This window comes from Hemitrygon akajei, chromosome 8 (assembly GCF_048418815.1).
Source record: "Hemitrygon akajei chromosome 8, sHemAka1.3, whole genome shotgun sequence".
In the NCBI taxonomy this organism is placed as follows: domain Eukaryota; kingdom Metazoa; phylum Chordata; class Chondrichthyes; order Myliobatiformes; family Dasyatidae; genus Hemitrygon; species Hemitrygon akajei.
The window spans coordinates 168,741,048-168,758,544 of record NC_133131.1 but is presented as its reverse complement, the minus strand read 5'-3'; the positions used below and the strand labels follow the sequence as shown (position 1 = coordinate 168,758,544).

The following is a 17,497-nucleotide window of genomic DNA, read 5'->3' as shown; positions in this document are numbered from 1 at the left end:
GGGCATTGGTAGAGACAGATACATTAGGGCTATTTAAGACTCTCTTAGATAGGCACCTCATTGATAGAAAAATGGAGGTCTATGCGTGAGGGAAGGGTTAGATTGATCTTGGAGTAGGTTAAGGGTTCGGCTCAACATTGTAAGAGGTAGGGCCTGTTCTGTGCTCAATGAAGGAGATATATCGCCCCACGTTAAACAAGCCACATGATAAATGACACAAAAGCAGATGCTGGAATCTGAAGCAACAAGCAATTTGCTAGAGGGACTCAACAGGTCAAGCAGCGTCGGTGGGGGAAGAACTGTTGACGTTTTGGGTCGAGACCCTACATCAGGACTGAGAGTGGCGAGGAGAGGGGTAGGGAAGTGGTGAAACAGGAATCCCAGGTGAAAGGGGCCAAGGTCTTTTTCCTTCCCTCTCTCTCCACCTCCATCTATAATTCCGAATCAGGTTTATTGTCACTGAAAGTAGTTGTGAAATTAGTTTTCTTTTGTGACAGTGCAAGACATAATCAAATTAGATTAAGGTAAAGTAGAAAACAAGGAAATTGATAGTGCAAGTGAGGTAGTGTTCATGGAGTGTCCTGAAACTTGATGGCGAAGGGGGAGAATGCTGAGTGTGGGTTGTCACTGCCTCCCTTGTGGGAAGATGGCATGTCCTGGATGGCGAGGGTCCTCAGTGATGGATGCCCGCTCCTTGAGGCACTGCCTTTTGAAGACGTACGCACTGGCGGGCAGGCCTGTGCCTGTGATGTACCTGGCTGAGTCTGCAACACCCTGAAGCATCTCGTGATCCCGTGCGTTGCAGCCTCCGTACCAGACGCTGAAGCAGCCTGTCAGCGTTCTCTCCACGGTACACCTGCAGGAATTTCCAGGCTTTGCTGACAGACTATCACTGTTGAAGGTGGCGTCGCAGGTAGATAGGTTTGTCAAGAAAGCTTTTGGCACACTGGCCTTCGCATTGAGATGGGATGTTATGTTGAAGTTGTATAAGACATTGGTGAGACTGCCCACCTCATCTCTCCATTTTCCATCTTAATTCATGGTTTTGATCTGAAACGTCGAATGTTCCTCCCATCCCCCCCACCCAACGGATGCTGCTTGACATATTGAGACCCTCCAACAGATTGTCTGGCGCAGTAAGGTGCAGAAACAGACCCTTCAGCCCATCAAGTCTATACTGACCATCAGGCACCCGTCTCCAGGAAACGGAGAAGCTTCTGTACCAGAGAACTGGATGTGACAAAGGGTGGAATATAGAACAGAATAGTACAGCACAGTGCAGGCTCTTTGGCTCATGATGCTGTGCTAACCCTTTAACCTACTCTAAGATTAATCTAACCCTACCCTCCCACATGGCCCTCTATTTTTCTATCATCTATGTGCCTATCTGAGAGTCTCTTAAATTTCCCTAATGTATCTGCCTGTGCCTCACCCCTCACCCTGTGCATTCCACACACCCACCACTCCCTGTGTAAAACTACCTCGCATCTCCACCCTGTACTCCCCTTCAAACAGCTTCAAGCTGAATTCCCTTATATTAACCATTTCGGTCCTGGAAAAAAGTCTGCTGTCCAACCTATCCACACCATATATATATATATATATACCTCTCATTATTTTGTACATCTCTGTGAAGTCACGTCTCATCCTCCTTCACTGCAAAGAGAAAAGCCCCAGCTTGCTCATCCATGCACTCTCAACCAGGCAGCATCCTGGTAAATCTGCTCCACACCCTCTCTAAAGCTTCCACATCCTTCCTATAATGAGGTGACCAGAACTGAACACAATACCTCCAAGTGCGGTCTGATCAGGTTTTATAGAGCTGCAACATTACCTCACAATTCTTGAACTCGACCCCCTGACTGTAAAAGCCAGCACACCATGCACCTTCTTAACAACACTATCAACTTGTGCACAGTTTTGAGGGATCTCAGGACACGGACCCTGAGATCCCCCTGTTCCTCCACACTGCTAAGAGTCTTGCCATTAACCTTGTACTCTGGCTAGTTGGCGGACAGGTCAGATGTTCATTTATATAGAGCTTTGTACGTCCCAAACCACTTTGCAGCCAGTTTGAAGGGCAGTCGTGGTCACAGTTCAGAAACGCAGCAAGATCCCATAATCGGTTGGGAGAACACTGGACATTTATGTTCAGGAATAGGCCATTCAGCCTGTGCTCAGCAGGACTGGACACTGGGTAAATTCCACTGCCCTATAATGAGCTCTTACAGACTGTGCAGGCAACCAGAGAACATTTGGCTCTGAGGTTTTTAAGAACACCAGAAATGGTTAATTGTTGTTTAATGAGAGTCATTAAAAATGTTTAAAGTTCCTGGCGTTTTCTGTTGAGTGCCTCGCTCTGTGCAATGTGCTGCTTTCTGTTTAAGCTTGTTATATTTATTTGGATAGGCTCAGGGATTCTGTGTCACTTCTATCATTTAAGTGGATGCCTGATTAGTGCTGATCGCGGGGTCCTCGTTTTGCAAATGTTACTTCTTGTGGTTTCACTCATGTTCTTTTGGGATTACTATGAGAAAAACTGGTCACTGTCTCTACGTTGGAGTCTGCCTTTCCTCTGCACTTGGGTTCCAACATTGCCAGAGCTCATCGTGACATTCCCAAGTCTTGGAAAGACACAGGAATACAGAGGGAACGGAGGGATAGAGATTGTGTACAGGCAGAAGAGATTAGTTTAATTCAGCATCATTCTCACGTGGGGAACATGGAGGGAAGAGCCTGCTCCTGTTCTGTGTAGTGAAGGAGGAAGGAACGGGAGGTGATGGAGGAAGCTCACCTGGCAGTACGGTAGCATTGTTGTTAACGCGGCACTCTACAGTGTCAGTAATCGGGGTTCAGTTCCTGCTGCTGTCTGTAAGGAGTTTGTGCAATTTCCCCGTGAGCACGTGGGTTTCCTCCGGGTGCTCCAGTTTCCTCCCACATTCCAAAGACGTACGGTTAGGGTTAGTGAGCTGTGGGCTTGTTATGCTGTCACCAGAAATGTGGTGACACTTTGTGGGCTGCCCCCCCACCCCCAGCACAGGCTAGGTCTGTGTTAGTTGTTGACACAAGAACACCATGTTTCACTGTCTGTTTTGATGTACGTGTGACAAATAAAATTAATTGTTACCTGGACCATGAGGACCAGCATGGACCCATTGGGCAGAATGGCCACTGGGCATTGTGGAGTGATTTGAGGAAGCTACGCATAATGGAGTCATGGACACAGGTCCTTCTGCACACTGTCCGAGTGGCCTACAAACACCCCATTACCTCGACCCCATTTTACTGCCCCAGATCCTACCTTTCACCAACATACCAGAGGCAGCTGCAGCCAGGTCATAGAGCACTATAGCACAGAAACAGGCCCTTTGGCCCATCTAGTCCGTGCTGAACCATTATCCTGCCTAGTCCCATCAACTGGCACATGGACTAATCCCCCCCAATAGCTCTCTCATCGATATCCTGCTGGCAGCTCATTCTACATGCCCGCCACCCTCTGAATGAAGAAGTTTCCCCTCATGTTCCCCTTAAATATTTCACCTTTCACCCTTAACCCATGGCCTCTAGTTCTAGTCTCCCCCAACCTCAGTGGAAAAAGTCTGCTTGCATGAACCCTATCTGTATCCCTCATAATTCTGTGCACCTCCCTCAAATCTCCCCTCATTCTCCTACGCTTCTGGGAATGAAGTCCCAACCCATTCAATCCTTCCCTATAACTCAGATCCTCAAGTCCCCGGCAACATCCTTCTAAATTTTCTCTGCACTCTTTCAATCTTATTGATATCTTTCCTGTAGGTAGGTGACCAAAACTGCACACAATACTCCAAATTAGACTTCACCAATGTCTTATACAACTTCAACATGACATCCCAATACCTGTGATCAATACTTATTAGGCCAACTTGTCAAAAGCTCCCTCTACAACTCCACCTACCTGTTGATAGGTAGATGAGGTCATAAAGAGCACCCAGGTCACAGGGAGAGATGCCAACTCCACGCAGGCAGTGACAGAGATCAGGATCGAACCCGGGGGTCTGGAGCTGAGAGGCAGTGACCCTAACGAATCTCTTTGTTGTCGTCATTGAGTGGCAATGAGTGGACTGAGGGCATTGCTGGTTTGCTAACTCTGCCCGTGGCAGTGTCTAAGTTACAGCTTGAGAAAGGAAAGACATCACTATCTGACTCTGTCTTCAGGTGCTGGGATATTATAGACGGCTCCCCCTACTGGTGGATTATCAAAGGACTGATTGTCGCCTCTATTGCCGTAAGTATGATGGGGTCTTTTCACACCAGGCAGCAAGGGTGGGCGGAGTGGGTCTGGGTCTGGAACGTGTGCTTATGTCATATAAGACTGAAACATGTCCAAATGTATTTTAAATGTTGTTGATGTACTGTGTCAAATACCAGAATCAGAATCAGGTTTATTATCACCGGCATGTGACGTGAAATTTGTTAACTTTAGCAGCAACATTTCAATGCAATACACAATCTAGCAGAGAGAACAAAATAATAATAAATAAAATAAAAAATAATAACTAAACAAATAAATCAATTATGTATATTGAATAGATTAAAAAAACGTATAAAAAAAGAAATACTGCATATTAAAAAAAAGTGAGGTAGTGTCCAAAGATTCAAAGTCCATTTAGGAATCGGATGGCAGAGGGGAAGAAGCTGTTCCTGAATCACTGAGAGTGTGCCTTCAGGCTTCTGTACCTCCTCCCTGATGTTAACAGTGAGAAAAGGCCATGCCCAGCGTGCTGGAGGTCCTTAATAATGGACGCTGCCTTTCTGAGACACTGCTCCCTGAAGATGTCCTGGGTACTTTGTAGGCTAGTACCCAAGATGGAGCTGACTAGACTTACAACCTTCTGCAGCTTCTTTTGGTCCTGTTCAGTAGCCCCTCCATACCAGACAGTGATGCAGCCTGTCAGAATGCTCTCCACGGTACAACTATAGAAGTTTGTGAGTGTATTTGTTAACATGCCAAATCTCTTCAACCTCCTAATAAAGGTTTGTTATCACTTACATATGCTGTAAAACTGATTGTTTTGTGGAGCAGTACTGAAACATGTGCCTACAGGCTCCTGTACCTCCTCCTCGATGAGCTGTGCCTAGCCTGACAGTTGTGGGCGTAGAGTTAGTAGAGCAGTGGGCTAAGCATGCATCTTTGATTGTCAGTGAGGAGGAGATGACCACCAGGCAGAAGGTACAAGCTCCGTAGGTTCCACACCACCAGGTTCAGGAACGGTGGTGGATATAGTCCAGCCCATCAGAGTCAAAGCCTTTCCCAGCACTGAGCACATCGACAAGGAGAGAATCCACAAGAAAGCAGCACCCAAACTCGAACATGGCATTGTGCCAACAGCTGGGCTACTGTCCCACCCTCTCTCTCCAGAAGACCAGATGGCATAGGAGCAGAATTAGGCCATTTGGCTTATCAAGTCAGTTCTGCCATTCAGTCACGGTTGCTTGTTTTAGTGACCTATTCTCCTGCCGTCTCTCTATAACCCTTAACCAACTTATCAATCAAGAACCTATCAGATACACCCAGTGACTTGGCCCCCACAGTCGTCTGTGGCGACTAGTTCCACAGGTTAGCCGCCCTCTGGCTGAAGAAATTCCTCCTCATCTCTGTTCTAAAGGGACGTCCCGTTATTCTGAGTGCCAAGACCCAGAAGTTGACTGTTTATTCCCCTCCATAGTTGCTGCCTGACCTGCTTAAGTTCCTCCACCTATTTGAGTGTTGCTTTAAAGTTTGTTTCAAAATAAATTTATTATCAAAGTGCATATACACTCGATGGGGACTTTATTATTTACCTCCTGTACCTAATGAAGAGGCTGCTGAGAGTATGTACAAGTTCTTCTGCTGCTGTGGCCTGTCCACTTCAGGGTTTGATGGTGCATTCAGAAATGCTCTTCTGACATCACAGTTGTAATGTTACTTGAGATACTGTCAGCTTGGCCATTCTCCTCCAACCTCTCTCATTAACAAGGCATTTTCATCTACCCCGAGAACTTTCACTCACTGGATGTTTTTTGGGTTTTTTTTGCACCATTCTCTTTAAACTCTAGAACAGGCATTCCCAACCTTTGCTGTGCCATGGACAATGCCAATACCGTTAAGCAAGGGGAACTATGGCCCCCTGATTGGGAACCACTGTTCTGTGTGAAAATCCCCAGAGATCAGCAGTTTCTGAGATACTCAAACCACCCCATCTGGCACCAGCAATTATTCTACGGTCAAAGCCACTTAGATCACATTTCTTCCCCATTCTGATGTTTGGTCTGAACAACGACTGAACCTCTTGACCGTGTCTGCATGCTTTTATGCATTGAGTCGCTGCCCCATGATTGGCTGATTAGATATTTGCATTAACGAGCAGGTGTACAGGTGTACCTAATAAAATGGCCATTGAGTGTAAGTTAACATATACAACACTGAGATTCATTTTCTTGCGGGCATTCACAGGAAAGCAAAGAAATACAGTAGAATCCACAAACAACTACATGCAAAGAAAGACTAACAAACAACCGATGTGCAAATCAAAATATGTACACACCATGACTGAGAGAATGAGCGGTAGAGTCCTTGAAAATGAGTCTAAGGATTGTGTTCAGTGTTGGGGTGAGTGAAGTTTGGTTCAGGAGCCCAATAGTTCCTGAACATGGTTGTGTGGGACCTAAGACTTCTTGCCCAATGATCATATTGAGAAGAGGACATGGCCTAAATAGGGGGCATCTTGATGATAGATGGATAGGAAAGGCTTTGGGCCAAACGCAGGCAACTAGGGCGAGCTGACATTGTCATCTTAGTCAGCATGGACAAGTTGGGCCGAAGGGCCTGTTTTCGTGTTGTATTCCTCGTTTAATCTGACTTGTCTTTTTGCTCCTGCAGATCAATTTTGTACTTTTTATGAACATCGTCAGAATCTTGGTCCAAAAGCTAATCCCAGGGGAGATGCGCCTTGCCAATTCCTCTCAGTACAGGTAGGAGAAATGAAGAAAGTAAAAGGTTTTAAAGATTAGCTTTATTTGTCACGTGTACCTCGGAACATGGGTAGAAGGGTGGAGATAGCAAAGGAGGTGTAAGGTGCTCCTTCCCTCTGCTGGCCTGCAGGTCACCCTTGGGCGAGGTGTAGCACCTGCTTAGAACACCCCCCCCCCCCACGATCAGAGTCACGTGAAGCCATGGGAGCAGGTGGTGGATGGTGGTAGGAGCAGCCGGTGCAGATCACGTCCTGGTTATGTAATCATTGACTCCAGGCAGACAATCTCTGAAGAGTATTGATAATGGCTGGGGCCACCTGTCTTATAAAGACACTGCCCAGAAGAAGGCAACGGAAAACCACTTCTGTAGAAAAAATTGCCCGGAACAATCAGGGTCACCATGATTGCCCACATCATACAAGATGGCACATAGTGGCATCAGAATATCGATTGGGCAGCACGGTTAGCGTAATGCCATCGCAGCACCAGCAAAGCGAACTGTGTGACATCAGTGAGGGCCGCAGGATAGTGTAGTGGTGAGTGTAACGTTTTACCGGGCTGTCAGTAAGGCGTTTGTATGTGACCATGTGGGTTCCTACCGGCTGTTCCAGTTTCCTCCCACATTTCAAAGATGTACAGGTGAGTAGGTTAATTGGCGGGGGGCGGGGGGGGGGGGGTTCGGTGTTGTTGAGCTAGGAGGGTCGGTTACTGTGCTCAAACCCTAAATAAAATAAAATACAGTGAAACGTGTTGCTTAGCTTTAATGACCAACACAGTCCAAAGGTGTGCTAAGGGCAACCCTCAAAATGTCGCCATGTTTCTGACACCAGCATAGCACGCCCACAACTTTCCAGCATAACCTGAATGTTTAGTGGATGCAAAGGATCTTTCCTGTGGTGGGGGAGTCTGAGACCAGAGGACACAGCCTCAGGATAGAGGGACGTCCATTTAGAATGGAGGTGAGGAGGAATTTCTTTATCCAGAGGGTGGTGCCTCTCTGGAATTCATTGCCACAGCAGGCCAGGTCGTTGGGTGTATTTAAGGCGGAGGCTGATCGATTCATGATAAGCCAAGGCTCATTTATTATCGAAGTATGTACGCAGTATACAACTCTCAGATGCTTCTTCTCCAGGTAGCCGTGGAACAAAAAAAACGTGGAGATCCGTTCAGAGAGAAACAGGGAACCCACCCCCTCCCCTGCACACAAAAAAGAATGCCAACGTGATTAGTAGCCCCAAAATCACCCTCCCCCAAACAAAATGAAACAAGAACATCAGCCCCCAAACTCCCCCCTGCACGAAATGCAACGAGAGCATTGCCCCCAAAATTGCCCTCTCCTTGCACAAAAAACTAGCAAAAACACAACAAGGACATCGACCCCCAAACACCCCCCCCCCCCACACAAAACGCAACAAGGCTCCTGAATCCCCCTACCCCGGTACAAAACGCAATTGAGTCTGTGTGCCTATCCGACAGCCTCTTAAACTCCACTATTGTATTTGCCTCCACCATCATCTCTGACAACGCATTCTGGACAGCTCTGCCCCACTCTGTGTAAAAGAACAACTTGCCCTGGGCATCTCTCTTGAACTTTCACCCTATCACTGTAAATGCATGCTCCCTAGAATTAGATACTGTGACCCTGGGGGGAAGGTACCGACGGTCCACTCTAACGATACTTTTCATAACTTTATAAACTTGTATTTCCAGGTAGAGTCAGTAGACTGCTCTGTTCAAGCGACTCTGCTTGCGGAGACTCTCTATTCTATAAGGTTGACGGAGAGTGTTATCAATTAATAACCTCTCTTTTCATGGATGCAAGAGGCAGCACAGTCTTAATCCCTCTGCTTAGGGTGACTGAAGTAGAGGCTGCAGCTTTCAGGGCGGGGAGAGATGACTAGAAACAGAACCATAAGACATAGGACTGGAATTAGGCCATTTGTTCCATTGGAGTCTTCTCCGCCATTCCATCATGGCTGATTTATTATCCCTCTCAACCCCATTCTCCTCTCTTCTCCCTGTAACCTTTGACACCCTGACTTCCCCTTTACATATACCCAATGACAATGTCTTTGCAACCATCTGAAGCAATAAATTCCACAGATTCACCACCCTCTGGCTAAAGAAATTCCTCCTCATCTCTGTTCTAAAGGGACATCTAAGCCCTCTGGTCTTAGAGTCCCACTATAGGAAACATCCTCTCCACGCCCACTCTATCTGGGCCTTTCAATATCTGATAGGTTTCAATGAGATCCCCACCCTCCCCCATTCTCTCATCCTTCTAATTTCCAGTGAGGACAGGCCAGGAGCCATCACATGCTCCTCATATGTTAGCTCTTTCATTCCTGGGATCACTCTTGTGAGCCTCCTCTGGACCGCCCCCAACACCAGAACATCCTTTCTTAGATCATCGTCGTCATCATTGTGAGCCGTTGGGGTTGGTGTTGCTTTATCGTGGTGGAGATGCTGTTCATGTTGGCCTCTTCCGACACACTGGTGTTAGTGTGCCTGTACTAAAAGTTGACACTCAAAATCCTTCATAAGGACTGTTGGGTGGTATTATTTCAGAGCGTTCAGGTGTCTAAGCAGGAGATCAATGATTCGGCTCCATACAGTAATGTAGGGAGGACGACTGCTCTATATTCTGAAAGTTTTGTCTGGACCAATAAGGTGCAAGGCCATTACGAGGTAGATTGTGAGGCCTTTTACTCCACGATGGTTTTTAATAATCACTGAGTATTTTGGACCCCCTACAGTCTCTTGCTGACTCATCTCCTCTGTTACAGGCGGCTGACAAAGTCCACGTTGCTTCTCATTCCTTTGTTTGGGATCCACTACATCATCTGTGCCTTCCCTCCAGACGGGGCTGTGATGGCCGTTCGGCTGTACCTCGAGCTCTGCATCGGGTCATTTCAGGTCAGGTGAACTTCGAGCTGTGTGTTGACGGTAACGTCTGAGGGAACCTTTCACCTCTCACCTTCACGCCGTACTGTTTACGTAGAACAGAATTGCGGAGGAACAGGAGCTTTGGCCCACGATGTCTGCACCGAACGTGGAGCTGAATGAAACTGTATTTCTTTAGCCTGCACATCGTCCATTCCTTGCACACTCATGTGTATGTCTAACAGCCTCTTAAACACCCGTATTCCACCTGCCTCTATCACCCCTGGCAGCCTGTTCCAGATACCCGGTTGTATCTGAATACATAAACAAAATTGGAAGCACCCCCCCCATCACCACTAAACTGTAATGATCTCAGCGGGCTTGTGTGGGGCGCCAGAGAGCGTTAGTTTCCAAGGTTTTTTAGAGCATGTGAATTGGTTAACTGTTGTTTAATAAGAGTTGTTAATTGTTTAGAGTTTCCTGTGTTTATCTGGAGCGGCTCGCTCTCTGTAATGCGGTCTGCTGCTCCTCTCTGTTTAAGCTTGTTAAGTTTATCTTGATGGGCTTCGGGATTCCATGTCACTCGTATTATTTAAGTGGACTCCTGATTATCACTAATCCTGGGGTCCTAGCTTTCATCTCGCTTGTTGCAATGCTTATGAACAAACGCCGGTTGCCGACTCTGCATCAGAGCCTGTCGTTCCTCTGCACTTGGTATCTGACATTGCCACCCCACACGTTATTACACAGAAGTTCTCCTTCTCACCTTAAATGCCAGTCCTGTAAAACACGGGAGCAGAATTTGGCCCTTTACGTCTGCTCCACTAAACCATCATGACTGATTTACTTTCCCTCTCAACCCCATTCTCCTGCCTTCTCCCCATAATTTTTGACACTCTTACTCATTAAGAACCACTTTAACTCCAGTTTAAAGATACCTGATGACTTGGTCTCCACAACTGTGAGAAAAGCACTGCCTACGCCTCTCTTAATCTTATAAACTTTTATCAGGTCTCTCCTCAGCCTCCACCTTTCCAGAGTAAGCAACTCAAGTTGGTCCAATCCCGCTTTTTGGCTCATACTCTCTAATCCTGGTGAACCAGCCTTTCCATAGACTCCACGTCCTTCCTGTCCAGAAATTCTCACAATTGCAGCCTAACGAAAAGTTTATAGCAGTGCAACATGACTTTCTGGCTCAGCCAAATGGATTTCCCTTAAATGGGAATCTTGGTTAGTATAGCTCACTTGGGCTGAAGGGCAGGATTCTGTGCTGTATGACTTGAAGTACTGAGATATGGCGAAAAACTTTGTTTTGGATGACATCCATACAGATTATTTCATCACATCAGTGTACTGAGGTAGCACAAGGGAAAACAATAACAGAATGCAGAATAAAGTGAGTCCTGATGAAGGGTCGCAGCCTGAACCATCGACTCTTTATTCCCTTCATTGACGCTGCCTGACCTGCTGAGTTCCTCCAGCATTTGTGTGTGTTACTGCAGAATAAAATGTTAAAGATACGGAGTGAGCGCAGGCAGATAGTATGGTGCGAGGACCACTACGAGATAGGCTGAGCAATCGAAGAGTTCATCTTCATTGCACAAGGGGTTCATTTGACAGTCTTATTACAGCAGGACAGAAGCTGTCCTCGAGCCTGGTGGTTCGTGCTTTCAGGCTTTTGTATCTTCTGCCTGATTGGAGGTGGGAGAAGAGAGAATGTCTGGGGTGGGAGTGGTCTTCGACGATGTTGGCTGCTTTACCAAGGCTGTGAGAAGTATACAGAGTTCATGGAGGGGAGGCTGGTTCCTCTTATGAACCTCATCTGGACCCTCTCCAATGTCATCACATCCTTTCTTAGATAAGGGACCCAAAACTGCTCACAGTACTCAGGTGTGGTCTGCCCAATGTCTCATAAAGCCTCAGCATTATGTTGTTGCTTTCATGTTCTAGTTCTCTCGAAATGAATACTAACATTGCATTTGCCTTCCTCACCACCAATTCAACCTGCAAGTTAACCTTTAGGAAATGCTACACGAGGACTCCCAAATCCCTCTGCACCTCTGATTTCTGAAATTACTTCCCATTTAGAAAATAGTCCGTGCCTTTATTCCTTCTGCTAACATGCATAACAATGCAATTCCTGACACTGTATTCCATCTGCCACTTCTTTGCCCATTGTCGTAATCTCAGTTCTCCTGAAGACTCCTTGTTTCCACAACACTCCATCTATTTTCCTATCATCCACAAACTTGGCCCCAAAGCCATCAATACCATTATCGCAATCATTGACGTATGATGTGAAAAGCAGTCCCAAAACCAATCCCTGGGGAACGCCAGTAGTCACCAGCAGCCAACCAGAAAAGCCCATCTGTATCCCCAGTCTGTGCCTTCTGCCAGTCAGCCAATCTTCTATCCACGTGGATAACTAAATGACCAGAGTCTTTTCATCCAACAATTGCGAAGGAGAAATCATTCATAGTTATAGAGTCATCAGAACAATATAATTATATATTCATACACAGCAGGTACAGGCCCTTCAGCCCAAATAGTCCATGCTGGCCACCTCAGATTTCTTTTAAATCTTAACATTCTTCCCCTAAATCTTTGTCCCTAATTTTGAACTCCCCCATCCTGGTGAAAGAACGGTGATTGTCCATCTTATCTACACATCTCATAGTTTTAATATTTCTATAAGGTCACTTCTCACCACCCTGCTTGTGAAGAACTGGCCTCTCCAGTCCCTTATAAATGGGCACCATGGTAACGTAGTGATTAGCATCACACTATTACGGCGCCAGTGACCCAGGTTCAATCCCACCGCTGTCTGTAAGGAGTTTGTACGCTTTCCCTATTGGTTAATTAGTTACATGGGCGTAATTGGGCGTCACGGGGTCATTGGCATGGAAGGACCTGTCAACATGCTGTATCACAAAAAAATCTTTCCCCTCCCTCTTATTTAATAATGTTTGACATTATTACTGATGACACTCCCTTCCTTCCTTCACAGGGTTTGACAGTGGGAATCCTGTACTGCTTTCTGAATCAGGAGGTGAGTGGAAATTTGAATTAAAACGTGAACTGAAGGCCTCTCCTTTAGTCACCATCCAAAGTAATTTTCCATGATGGCGTTACTGGATGGGACAGTGAGCACCCTGAACAGTCCTTCCAGGCAAGGCGACACTGGGTCTGTCTGGGTCGTCTATTGTACCCGGTGCCCCCGGTGCGGCCTCCCCTACGTCAGTGAGACCCGGCGTAGATGGTGGGACCGCTTCGTTGAGCACCTACGCTCCATCCTCCACAAAAGGCAGGATCTCCTGGTGGCCACCCATTCCCATTCCACTTCCAAGGCCTGGACAGAGTAGATGTGGAAAGGATGTTTCCCATGCTGAGGGAGTCTAGGACAAGAGGGTTGTGGTAAACTACGTATACCTGTCTGGACACGCCCCTCTGCTGACTGCTCCTGTGGCTCCTCCCACAGACCCCTGTATAAAAGCGATTGGGGCACTGCTCCTCCCTCAGTCTCCAAGATGTCGTGCTCCCTTTTTGCTGCTAATAAAAGCCTATCTTCACTTCCAGTCTCCCAGAGTTATTGATGGTGCATCAAGGGTACACAATAAGCCCAAGCTGCAGAGTTCACCTGCTGTCCAACAACCCTCTAGTGGGGTCGTCCTGCAGTACTTGGTATCGTTAACATCTAGCAGTGCCTTGCGACCATAAGGAAGGTGTAAAGGATGAACAATTACCCCGTTAGCTGGAGCCAGAGTGGCCACTGTGACCGGACACGCTGGCGTTTGTAACCATCAGTGTCATCGTACTACTCTCAGAGGGGAGGGGCTATGCGGATTGAGCTGCCACATAGAGGGGTTACAATTTGTCATTATGTGCCATGTTGTACGATGTGGGTGATCACGGTCTTTCCATGACCTTGACTGTTCTTGGCAAATGTTTCTGCAGAATGGTTTGAGGGCCTATTTCTAACTCTATGATTGCCAGCATTTACCTGAAGGGTCACTGTATGGCGAGGCCACTCGGCCCCTCCAGCTATTCAATATGGTCGTGGATGGAGAGAGGACGGATTGTTCCCGATGAGGGGGCTGCCCCTGTTGGCTCAGCGTGGTGTTATTAATGCATAAAAAGACTGTCGCTTCCCCCCACCAGGTACAGACCGAAATATACCGGAGGTGGCTAAGGCGACAGATGGACAGCTATGTGGCCGTGCCTGTTATTGGAAGGAGCCTGATGGATACGTCCTGCTGAACTCCGTGCCGAAGGTCAAAGCAGATCCCCCGTCAATCCCACGTTACATATCTCAGCAACTTATTCTCCCCAGTCCAGACAGAATCTGTGCCCCACCCCTCCCCACACAACAGCCAGAGCAATTGTTTCAAGACCCCCTCCCTGGTGCCTCTGCGCAAGGAATTACGCACTGTATCTCACTGGGATGGACCTAATGCCACAAGGTGAGTGATGCACCGGGTAGCCATCTTTACTTCCTACACACAATTATATAACAAACTCCTCAATGGGTATAGCATACTTTAACTTTATGATTCATGCATTTGGTACAGTCACCAAGAAAGTAGAGGGCAGAGAGATAGACTTCGTCTATATGGTCTACAGTAAAGCCTTGGATAAATGTCTACATGGTAGGCTGCTATGGGAAGGTAGACTGCATGAAATCCAGGGAGAGTTGGTTCATTGGATACTCAGTTGGTTTGATGGTAAGAAGCAGAGAGTTGGGGTTCTCACCCAGGGTTCTCGTACGTCATCGTCAGTGGGTCCTCGGCCCATACCAATGATTGAGCCCTGAAGGTCAATCAGAGCTGTAGATTGAAGCAAGATGGTTAGTCGGAAGCCCAGAGGTCAAGGCCCCAAGTCTGTGAATCTCTGCAAGTCCATTAGGGATGTAGCAAGCCTGTATCTGTGATTCCACGAGTTCTCTAGAGGCTGGAGGCATTTGGAGGACTCAGTATGTGTGTGGGTGGATGGGTGGGAGTGATGAACGGGCTTGCTGTGTCCAGTGTTGTTCTGCCAAGCATCATTGAACTGTCCCTCAATCTATGGACTCACCTTCAAGGACTCTTCATCTCATGTTCAAAATATCAAATGCTTATTTATTTATTATTTTTTTCAAGAGATCCTTGTTTTTTACACACTGGTCGAACACCAAGTTGGTTCAGTCCTTCACTCCTTCTATTATGGTTATTATTCTGTCTTGGATTATTGAGTACGCCTGCAAGAAAACGAGTCCCAGGATTGTATGTATTGCGACACAGTATATGTACTTTGATAATAAATTGACTTTGATCTTTGATTAGCGATGTTCCCCAGGGGTCAGTGCTAGTTTTCATCTGTAGCAATGTTCTGGAAGAGAATGTATAAGGCACGGTTAGTACGTTTATAGATAACACTAGAAACTTTGTGGTGTCCGTGACAGTGAGGAGGAAGAGTTGCAGTGGGAACTTGAGCAGTTGGATAAGTGGGCCAAGTGATGGCAAATGAAATTTAATTTGGATACAGTGCCTATTCATCCGTCCTTTTCTCTCCAGAACTGCTGAAGGGTCTCGGCCTGAAAAGTTGACTGTACTCTTTCCCATAGTTGCTGCCCGGCCTGCTGAGTTCTTCCAGCATTGTGAGTGTGTTGCTTGGATTTCCAGCATCTGCAGACTTTCACTTCTTTGTGATTCTCCTCCCTTGGAAGTTTTCACGGTTTTTTTGTTTTACAACATTGAATCACAGTGGGCTTAATTTGACTTTTTTTGACACTGATCAATAGAAAAGACTCTTTGATGTCAAAATTAAAACTGATTTCTACAAATTGATCTAAATTTATTACAATTATTAATCACAAGATAATTGATTGCATAATTACTCACCCTCTTCAAGTCAGTATTTAGTGGATGCACCTTTGGCAGCAATTACAGCCTTGAGTCTGAGGACAAGTCTCTGTCAGATTTGCACATCTGGACACTGTAATTTTTCCTCATTCTTCTTTACAAAACTGCTCAAGCTCTGTCAGATTGCATGGGGATCGTGAGTGAACAGCCCTTTTCAAGTCCAGCCACAAATTCTCAATTGGATTGAGGTCTGGACTCTGACTTGGCCACTCCAGGACATTAACTTTGTTGTTTTTAAGCTATTCCAGTGTAGCTTTGGCTTTATGCTTGGGGTCATTGTCTTGTTGGAAAACAAATCTTCTCCCAAGTCACAGTTCTCTTGCAGACTGCATCAGGTTTTCCTCCAGGATTTCCCTGTGTTTTGCTGCATTCATTTTACCCTCTGCCTTCACAATCCTTCCAGGGCCTGCTGCAGTGAAGCATCCCCACAGCGTGATGCAGCCACCACCGTGCTTCACCGTAGGGATGGTGTGTTTTTGATGATTTATTTTATAGTTCTATTTGTAATTAATTAACATCACTTTGTAGAGATCTGTTTTCACTTTGACACAAAGGAGTCTTTTTCTGTTGATCAGTGCCAAAAAAGCCAAATAATGTGATTCAATGTTATAAAACATGAAAACTTCTGGGGGGTGAATATTCTTTATAGGCACTGTATGAGGGAAGGGTTAGATTGATCTGAAGAGAAGGTTAAAAGTTCGGCACAACATTGTGGGCTGAAGGGCCTGTACTTTGCTGAACTGTTCTATGTTCTTGGTTAGTGCAGAATGTACACTGAAGAGAGCCTGGCAGGCCAAACCTCTGATACAAGCAGAGAGAATGGGGGAACTATCTGAAGTTGGAGAGCCATACAGACGGGTTCTTTGGCCCAACTCGTCCATGCTGACTGAGTTGCCTACCTGAGCCAGTCCAATGTGCCTGTGCCAATGTGCCAAAGTACCAATGTGCCAATGTGCCAGGAGCTGGTGGTGGACCTGAGGAGGGCTAAGGCAACGGTGACCCCTGTTTCCATCCAAGGGGTCAGTGTGGACATGGTGGAGGATTACAAATACCTGGGGATACGAATTGACAATAAACTGGACTGGTCAAAGAACACAGAGGCTGTCTACTAGAAGGGTCAGAGCCGTCTCTATTTCCTGAGGAGACTGAGGTCCTTTAACATCTGTCGGGCGATGCTGAGGATGTTCTTTGAGGCTGTGGTGGTCAGTGCTATCATGTTTGCTGTTGTGTGCTGGGGCAGCAGGCTGAGGGTAGCAGACACCAACAGAATCAACAAACTCATTCGTAAGGCCAGTGATGTTGTGGGGGTGGAACTGGACTCTCTGACGTTGGTGTCTGAAAAGAGGATGCTGTCCAAGTTGCATGCCATCTTGGACAATGACTCCCATCCACTCCATAATGTACTGGTTAGGCACAGGAGTACATTCAGCCAGAGACTCATTCCACCGAGATGTAACACTGAGCGTCATAGGAAGTCATTCCTACCTGTGGCCATCAAACTTTACAACTCCTCCCTCAGAGTGTCAGACACCCTGAGCCAATAGGCTGGTCCTGGACTTATTTCCACTTGGCATGATTAACATTATTTATTTATTTATTTATTTATGGTTTTATATTGCTATATTTCTACACTATTCTTGGTTGGTGCGGCTGTAACGAAACCCAATTTCCCTCGGGATCAATAAAGTCTGTCTGTTTGTCTGTCTGTGTTTGTTCACCTTTAATCC

At 46.5% G+C, this 17,497-nt stretch overlaps 1 protein-coding gene across 1 annotated transcript in view; it reads left to right on the top strand.

Moving 5' to 3' along the window:
- ghrhrl (growth hormone releasing hormone receptor, like) overlaps positions 1–17,497 on the top strand; it is an 89,170-nt gene that overhangs the window by 55,014 nt on the left and 16,659 nt on the right. The window contains exons 9-13 of the mRNA XM_073052961.1: positions 4,195–4,264; positions 6,899–6,990; positions 9,777–9,906; positions 12,881–12,922; positions 14,032–14,333. Coding sequence (XP_072909062.1) covers positions 4,195–4,264; positions 6,899–6,990; positions 9,777–9,906; positions 12,881–12,922; positions 14,032–14,130 — 433 coding nt within the window. The 3' untranslated portion in view covers positions 14,131–14,333. The remainder of the gene's footprint in view (positions 1–4,194; positions 4,265–6,898; positions 6,991–9,776; positions 9,907–12,880; positions 12,923–14,031; positions 14,334–17,497) is intronic.